At 43.8% G+C, this 9,622-nt stretch overlaps 1 protein-coding gene across 1 annotated transcript; it reads right to left on the bottom strand.

The window, feature by feature from the left end:
• Positions 1-233: 233 nt before the first annotated feature.
• LOC125544571 (protein SPEAR3-like) lies at positions 234-2,291 on the bottom strand. Its single transcript, XM_048708303.1, has 5 exons — positions 1,936-2,291; positions 1,696-1,797; positions 974-1,032; positions 798-876; positions 234-671 (listed from the first exon to the last, which is right to left on the bottom strand). Exons 1-5 carry the CDS (start codon positions 2,173-2,175, stop codon positions 567-569), a joined length of 585 nt encoding a protein of 194 aa, XP_048564260.1. The 5' UTR covers positions 2,176-2,291; the 3' UTR covers positions 234-566.
• Positions 2,292-9,622: the final 7,331 nt, after the last annotated feature.

Raw genomic sequence — 9,622 nt, 5'->3', positions numbered from 1 at the left:
GACACCAAACAACTAATAATGGAACAGCTTACACAAGCTGCATTACATCTAGTAGTACAAAATACAGCTGTGCATGAGATAGTGCATTGATAAAGTGGGTTATTATTCTATTTCCATCTTGTGCTTCTGGATAAAACAAAAGGTCTGCGATGCAAGTGCTCATGCGCATATGAACATTCTCTCTGAGCTCAGCAGTGATGAAAATTGCATAGCATAAATTAATAGCAATCATGTACGAAACTGTGTCAGTGTATGCTAGCATGCAGTTTCAGGCAAGAGTCAACACATCTATGTTTGTATAGTAGTACAATCAAAACGACTTGCATCCATATGGCCATACCCATACAACATCATGTCTTGACGTAAAAAATAATGTGAATTGCTATTCCTCTCTTTTTATCTTTTGCGCATTACACAAGCTGGCAAATCCTTGGTTCTAGCTAGTGGCACCAATTCAGAAACTTATTGCACCACAAGGAAGGAAAACCCCATGAAGGCTAAAGAAAGGAACTGTCGTATAAGATCAGAGGAGAGATGAACGTAAGAAGGAGAAGAACATTTGTGGATCATAGCTTGAGCTCGAGATCCACGTCTTCTGGATCGTCGGAGTTCATACTCGTCGAATCAGCCGACCGGCTCCGGTCATGGTGCCCTCTCAGACCGGTAGATTCCTACAGAAAATAAAAATGGTTAAGAACCACATGAGTCAAAAAGATAACTTCGCAGTGTATAATGCTGTTTGATCAGCCATTCAACTCGTCCATCTGTCTCCATGATCTGCATCTAGAGAGACATACCTCTGGTGCAAACAGTGGCAATGTGACACCAGGATGCGCGTAATGTGGTGGCCCGTAGATAGTGTTGCTGCTTGGAGATCTGGTTGGCAGGCATATGCAGATGTTGCAGTTGTTAGTTGGAGCTATAGCTTGTTATTCCAGGTAAATTCAAGGACTACTGAAGTTGTGTGCAGTACCTGACGATGGGAGTCTGGAATTCACCGTATCGCGCGTCTCCTCTCTCCGCATATGCTAACTGTACATGATAAAGCCAGAGATGTCGTAAGAGATCTTGATATATAGCTCACGCGCATATGGAAGAACAAACAAGATACATACAGCACGAAAGCTGATGATAATTAAACAAATGACGTGATCAGAGAAAGTTTAATCATGTAGATTTTTCGTATCATGAAAACAGTACGGACGAGATCCTTGTCAGGATAACTGCTTAGATAACGCGATAATGGCGATATCTATGATCAAGGAGAAAATAAGTAGTAGTAGTACAAATTAAGAACGAGTGAAGAAGAAAGAGAACAGGCAGAACTAGCACACCTAACTGGAAACAAATCTAAAATTAACTGAAGAGGAAATTGCATCCTGTAACCACATCATTTCTCCCCTTTTTTCACCCCAGGCTTTGCAACATTTCAAAATCGGGAAAGAATGATTGTTCATTTTGTTTTGAAACAATTCAAAGACAAGTAGTTTCTTCACTGTTTATCACGAAGAAAACTCAAAATCTCACTTTGGTGAAAAGAATATCAGTACTTGTTCACTCGCAAAAGATGAAGATCAGTACTTACTTCTACTGCTTCCACATATATATACATATAACGAGTACCTATATCAAGTTTTTCTTATACCAATTAATTTCTTCCTAAAACAACATGAAGGGGAAAAGATGACAGCCTACCCCGAAATTCGGATGGACCGGGAAGGCCGACGAGACGGCGGTAGCATGGAAGGGGGACGATGGGGACGATGAGAGCGAGGACGTTGACGCCCGCGTATCCTCCTGCTCGATAGATCCATTCCAAAGACGCAAGGAATCAGAAACGCCCAATCTTACGAAAATCGCAAGCAAATCCATACACACAAAATATGCATATACACATATGTTCGCTTCAGCTTTGCAAGATGTGTCTTCACTCACCAAATTGAGGCTGGCCGTTCTGTGGATCAAGCTGGGTGGCTGACCACCAAGAGGATGGAGGTACTCAGCCATTTCGCTCTGTAACCTAATCTTCTCGAGCTGCGCCACGCCGAGCCCCCGCTGCGGCTGCTTCGGCTTGTCGGCGCCACTGCCGCCGCTGCTGCCGCCGCCTCTCTTGCCCTTCCTGGAGCCGGACGATCTACCCCACCCCATGCTGTCCCCAAAGTTGTTCCCACTCATATCCCCGAAGAGAGACCTAGCAGGAAGACTTGGAAGAACAAGATGAACAAGCTAGCTAGCTAGGAGGAGAGAGAGAGGGTTGATTGGATGATGCACACAACCTCTTTTAAAATGAAAGGGAGAGATCTCCTTGCAGGCCAATATATCCCAACTCTTTATTAAAAGGGAGACTTGCTCTCCCAAGCTTTTCTTGCCTCAAATTTTAAAATTACATCTAGTATTCTAGTGGCATGGCCATCTTTTGAATATAGTGAACACCATGTGCCCCAAAACCATATCGCTTGAAATAAAAATCCAGGAATTTTAAAAGCGGGCAATGCATTTTAATTAGTTAGGTGGTGATCTCCTAGGATCTTTGCCATCAATTGTCTCCCTGGTTACTTAGGAGAGTAATTTGCAAGTAGATACTCTTCTTTAAGTCACTATTCAATACTACCACAATAAATATAGCAGGAAATCTGCTAATAAATAATTCGTTACAAATGTCAGATTTTTAAGCATGGAAAATCTGATGTTTTGATGGTAAATTATGTTGTCACAAGCATGCTAAATTTTTTTCATACTCGGTTTTTGTCGGGATTATCCACCTTTGCTGAAGGAAATTGCTATGCAGGGGACAACATAATTTGTCACCCAAAACGTCAGATTTGTCGTGCTTAAAAATCTGACATAAAATTTTATGATTTCCGATAAGTAAAGCATTGGTTCTTCATAAATTTTGCTACGTACGTGAGGCAGTTTTTTGTTGACTTTTCGATCTCTTGGTATCATTTGGAATCAACAATAAAATTAGTAGAGGCGACGACAGCTCTCTGAAGATGGAATAAAGTTTTTCCTGCTTAGTGCCCGTCCGATGGTGATTCTAGCATCTTCGGAGGGCGTGTGAAGGTTTGTCTCCGGTGGATCTCACGGGATTCAATCGGCGTTTGTCTTCGGTGGATCCTGTCTTTGTTCATGTAACTACAAGTTTGATCCTTCCGATCTAAGTTTCTCTTCATCGGTGTTGATTGCTATTCTGCTGCGTTGGTCCCATGTGGCCTTAGCATGACGATTTTTTGACTGTTTACTACAACAAGATTTGTTTGGCTCTGATAAGGGAGGGGCAATGATGGCTGTGCACATTCGGCTCGCTTCAATGCTTGTAGCGGTCGCTATATGGTCTATGGGCCTGGATGTATTTTTTATTTCTGTATTTCTTTGTATTATCTTGACAGTTAATGAATAGATCGAAAGTTTTTCGGAAAAACTAACGCCCACACGTGTGGGCGTTTGCACATCGCCCACATGCCTTTATAACCACTCATTTTGCCACGTATGAACAGATGACATCAGTAGAAATCTTTTTGGTTTTTGGCTTAAAAAATAGTTTATCTCCTAATTAAAAAAGCGAATTAAAAATCCGTTTTCATCATTAAATCCGTCTCGACGAGATCTTTAAAACTAGATCCCATGTTGATATGTTTCAACGAAATTTTTATTTGCTCAAAAGTTGTCATGATGTTTACACTGTAGTTGTCATAGTGTTTAAACTAAAATTGCCATGTGGGAATTTCAGTTTGTAGAGCATGGCAATTTTAGTTTTTTGATGATAGCAATTCCAGTACTTTGACCATAAATTTTTTTTTTGTATGAACCAGGGCAATTTTAAGTGCATGTATCATGGCAATTTTAGTTTATGGTTCATAGCAAGTCTAGTTTCTTAATTTCCCGTTTTATAATATGTCAAAATTTACTTTTAAATGTACAAGAAAATAGCTGAAACATATCATGGCAACTTCAGTGTAAACATCATGACAATTCATGTGCAATAGACATGACAGTTTTTAATCAAAAAATAATTTCGTCGAAATATATCGATATGAGATCTAGTTTCGAAGATCTCGTCGTGGGGGATTTAATGGTGAAAACGGATCTTCAATCAGATTTTTCATTTAAGAGATAAAATATTTTAAAAACAAAAAATCCAAAAATATTTTCACATGCATGCATACGGTGACATGGCATAAATTGTGTTATAGGACGTGTGGACGGGTTTAACTCCCATCGCATGTGTGGGCGTTAGCGTTGTCCAAGTTTTTCTCACAAAAAAAAGTAACGAGGAGCTAGCATAAAATACATCATTACTATGAGAATACAATAACATCAAACTTGGAGCCTCCATTCTTGAACTTAAGCTCACCGGACGACCAGTTTGGTAAACAGTTATAAAAATTTTGAAAAAAGGAAAATTTTAATGAACTTAAGCTCTGGGCGTGCTGCCAATTAGTTCAAGATCGAATAAACTGCACGTTTTTGCAGAGCTGAATCATACTACGACAGTACTAGTACTCGACAGGTTGATACTTCGGATTCCTGGTTCTAGTTCTCACCTGGCGCTTCCCGATTCTCTCATTCTTCTTTCTTTTTATCTGGGAGGTGCGTCCCGGTAGGCAAGTACTCCCCTATTCCAGAATCTAAGGTACTGTGCATTAATTTTTGTGCAAGTTAAATTTATGTATGTTTGACCAAGATTATAGAATAAAATATTACAATACAAAATAAATAAAATATGAAAATATTTTTCACAATGAATTTAATAATACAAAATTGGTATTGCAAATATTGTTATTCTTTTCTATAAATTTGATCATAAATGCACATGTTTTTTTTAGTTTTTTATACATGCACATGTTTGGCTTTTGCAAAAACTAAGAGCATCTACAGCTGGCTCCCCAAACCCCTTATATGTACAAGTGGACGCCCCGGTCATTGATCGGTCGAAAAATTCCGATCAGATGGGCTCCTCATATCGCCCTAAATGTCTGGGCACACTGACATCCCTCAAATCCAGCTTATATCTAGGACGGATATGAGGAAGTCCAGACGCGCCAGGTGTGTCCGCCACGTTGGACCCAAGAGGCAGGACCCATCGTAAATTGCACCAAATCCCCCCTCCCCTGACCTAACCCATTTTTCACTCCTTTCTTCTCCCTCGCACGTGCCGGCCATCCCCTAGCCCTGCCTCCACCCTTGCTCGGTCGCCATATCGAGCCCTCAGCGCTGCCAGCACCGCCAGAAAACTCCTCCCCTCTAGCCTCGCCGCCATGGACATTGTCGCCAGTCCGGACGCCATCGTGGTACGTCCGACTACTCTTAGACTGGACCTTGCCCTCTGTGTGTTTGACACATTGTCCGACCAATTGTTTTGTTATTGTTTTGTAGATAAAGTGATGGATTTAGATGGTTCATCGGATGAGGAGTATGGACCCATGAAGCTCTATGAATTAATTCAAAAGGAGTTCTTTGATTCATCGGATTCAATTGAGGAAGTGAAGATGATCATGATCATGAGCATGAAGCCGAAAATGGACTGGAAGGTGGAGCACATCCTGAATTCAAGGGTTCAAACAAAGGGAGAAGAGTTTTGAATTAGGATATGGTCTCTGGAGCACGGCTGCTCTTTTTTGATAAATGATGATTTATTACTGAAAAGGCTGCTCTTTTCCGATAAATGACGATTTATTATTGAAAAGGCTGCTCGTTTTTAATAATAAACGGTTTAAGCATTACACCTGGCCTCTGCATAACTGAGATGCACACAGCCAAACCAAGCATGGTTGCTCTACATGAACTACTTTGATCATGTACCAACATTCTACAGATGCATTAGAATCTTAAAGATCATCAGGTGCATTTACAACTACTCAATGATCTTGTGGAGCATATGTGGATCCATAATGAAAACCAATAAATTTTGCACTTAAAATAAATTTTATATTCAAAATATGTATTTTCTCTACCAACAAATGTTATTTAGATATCACACGTGTGTGATGGACGTGCGTGTATTTGCATGAATTTGAGAATTTTAATTTAAGTAGGGTGGCCGCCCGACAAGCAATATGAGGGGCTGTCCGAGGTCGCACCCGAACATGTCCACGAATGTTATCAAGTTCAATTGTAGATGCTCTAATACACCTTGTATTTTGAATCGAAGGGAGACATCTCTACGAACGACGTCGTCCACTATCGCAGCTCCCACACGCACTGTGAGGCGTGCGTCCACCGGCTCTTGAGGTTGAAGCGAACCGCGACTCAACACATCCGCTAGTTGGGATGGGTGGCTAAACAATTTGCTCCGACACCGAGGGAATCGTCAGGAAGCAAAGGCATGAGTCGACCCCGACGAGGCAAAGCACATAAACAAATGGATCGGGTTTGGGGTACGAACAACGGAGAGAACAGCAGGATCTACCCGGGAGATCTGGGCACGATATATAGGCAAAGCACATAAACAAATGGATCGGGTTTGGGGTACGAACAACGGAGAGAACAGCAGGATCTACCCGGGAGATCTGGGCACGATATATTGTTGTGTCGTAAAGGCGTGATCTCCCCCCGCGATCCTGCCCAGCAGAAGCTTCGCTGGTCGATCGCGCGCAACCGATCCTCCCCCGCGTGCTATACAATATTGGCCGGCAGGAGGGCCAGGCGTACGAGTGTGCTTTGGGATCATGGTGTTTCGTGAGGCTTTCCAAACCCCCGTGTCTGCCTTACCTGCCCGGTTCGGTTCGCTGGGTTGACTGACGGGCTGGCTCGGGGTCAGGCTTTAGCTTTGCGGATATTCGCTTCACGTGCGACCTGGACCACCGCTAGATATTGCCAGCACCCCGCTAAAAAAATTTATTGCCAGCACGTCCAAATAACTGGAGTATAAGGGCATGCGTCGCCAGCGTGATTGGTTGCATTAGGGCAACTCACGTCAATCATCAATCAAATTGACATCATCAAATGTCCGCGAAAATGTATGGTCATCCAGCCGGAGTCATCAACAAGGCCACCAACACCGGTTTTTTTGTTGATTTTTAGAAAAAAAGCAAATGGCCCTAAAAACAAGTAATAAAATATCCAAGGGCCAGCTTTTTAGAGCAACCCCAACGCGCCGGTCCAAACAGACGGCGAATTTGTCCGTTTTTTGTTCGTTTGGGTCGGTCGCCCGCTCGGCGTCCGCCCTCTTTAAGATTTGGTCGGCAGCGCGCCCAACAGCGACGACCCATTTCATCTCCGCACGCAAATTTCGAAAAAGGCCCGCGGCCATGTCGTCGCCCGAAATTCATGCCGGCACCATGCCAGCGCCAGCATACAAGATCATCTACAAAAACAACACGAAGTTCAGCTGCCGCACTTGCCAGCGGCCGGTAGACATGTCAGCACACAAAAAAAGGGCGGGAGAGTTCGACCACGCCATCGTGGCCGTGGTCATGCCAGCACACTTGCTGAAATACAAAAAAGGATGGCGCTTGCCGCCGTAGATCACTCGTCGTCAAACTTGAGTATGTCAGCCTGCATCTTCTCGAACCACGACCTCTTTCTTGGCTACACGGTGTTGAGATCCACCTTCATGATCTTCACCCCCGTCGTCATGCTCGCGAGAGCCACTTCTTTCACCTTGGTCTTGGCGTTGGCGGCCTCGATCTCTAGCATCTTGGTTTGCTTCTCCGCCTCCATCTCAAGCCTCCTTCTTTGGATCTCCATGAAGGCGTTCATTTGTTCCTCTTTGTATCGCCGGCGCTCCTCCTCCCTCGATTCCTTCTTGGTCATCATGCCCTCCACGCTTGCGATCAAAGTGTTCGGCGCCGCATCCGTCTTGTGTCACCGACGGGCGGGCGGGAGGGTTTTTGGGGAAAATGGAGGGAAATGGTAGAGGGTGCCACCGACCAGCGGGGCAGGTGGGAGGAGTAGGCGGGCGCGCGCGTGTCCATCTCGTGTCCGTGCCGACGCAAATCCAGCTCAAAAATGGGTCGGCAGGCGGACATAAAGCGGACGCGTGTCTGTTTGGGTCGGCGCGTTGGGCCGACTTTTCTGTCCGTGCCTACCCAAACGAACACGCGCGGACGAAATGGGTGGCCGCGTTGGAGTTGCTCTTAAGCTGCCAAAAGAACTGACCCTAGAAGTCAGACATCGCAATCGGAGATGAGCCCGCGCCAGACGGTCTTGCTTCCTCGTCTTTGCGGGGCGATGTGATCAAGACAGCAGTGACAACAAATGATTGTTGTGCTGGTCCGGCGTGTTGTCGTCCTCCGCCTCTAGCATCTCAAAGAGAGGGTTGCCCTTCGCCTCATTGAAGTGGAGCCACCACCGCTCACGGCAGATGGCGTGAGCACTATTCACAGAGTCGAGCATGTCCCGGTAGACGTTAACGTTGAGGACCGCCATCACTAGTAGAAAACATGGCTTTGGTTCGGCCAGAAAAAAACATTAGTACCGGTTGCATTACGAACCGGGACTAATGTGAGCATTAGTCCCGGTTCGAGTGGCTAGGGCACCGTACAGGCATTACTCCCGGTTGAAATGGGACCTTTAGTCCCGGTTGGTGTCACGAACCGGGACTAAAAGATGCGATGCCCATTAGTACCGGTTCGTGTCACGAACCGGTACTAATGGGGTTGAGGCATTAGTGCCGGTTCGTGGCACCAACCGGTACTAAAGGTTAGACCTTTAGTACCGGTTCGTGCCACGAACCGGTACTAATGGTGCATTTTTCAAATCCTATCTCCCCGGTGTATCGCCTTTTCAGTTTTGTAAAAAGCAAAAGAAAATGATAAAAACTTCAAAAAGTTAAAATCCTTCGAGATGTAGTTATGTTACTACATCTACTAGTTAGGAAAATTTAAAAACTTAAATTTGGACATGTTTTGCAAAAAGTGTAGGAAAAATGTAAAACGGCTATAAGTTTTGCATACGATGTCAGAAAAAAAACGTGTAATATATCAAAATGTCCAGCACGAAAATCCGCATCCGATTTTGACGGCCTATGGCCTGCTTGCAAATTTGTAGAACCCTCAAATTCCAAAAAGAAAAAAAGTTATGCTCAAATTTCAGTTTTTTTAAAATTTTCGTTAAATCTGATCAAACTATGGTCGAACTACTTATTCAAGAAGTATTAGTGTTACTAAATAATTATTTCAGTTTTTTTGAATTTTGGTCAAATCTGGCCAAACTGTGGTCAAACAATGGTCAAACTACTTATTCAAGAAATATTAGTGTTATTAAATAATTATTGTTTTTTAGAACAATAGTTTCAAACTCAAACAGTGAAATGTGTGACTTCATGCTCAAGCTAAACTCCTGAGGGTTAATAGGATTGACATCTTACTATTGTCAGGAAAATAACAAGTGCAGACTTGAAAACGAGGGAGAATAAAACCCGAAAGTTAAGCGTGCTCAGGCAAAAAATCTTTTAGTACCGGTTGATGTTACCAACCGGGACTAAAGGTGGACCTCCAGGCAGCAGCCACGTGAAGGGCCTTTAGTCTCGGTTCGTATAAGAACCGGGACTAAAAAGGGGGACCTTTAGTAACGACCCTTTAGTCCCGGTTCCAGAACCGGGACTAAAGGCCCTCTAGAACCGGGACAAAATGTCCTTTTTCTACTAGTGCATATCTGTCACAACCATAGTCACGATGAC

This window comes from Triticum urartu, chromosome 3, assembly GCF_003073215.2.
Source record: "Triticum urartu cultivar G1812 chromosome 3, Tu2.1, whole genome shotgun sequence".
NCBI classification, from domain to species: Eukaryota; Viridiplantae; Streptophyta; class Magnoliopsida; order Poales; family Poaceae; genus Triticum; species Triticum urartu.
Note: the sequence above shows the minus strand (reverse complement) of the source record. Positions and strands in the feature narration are given on the sequence as shown.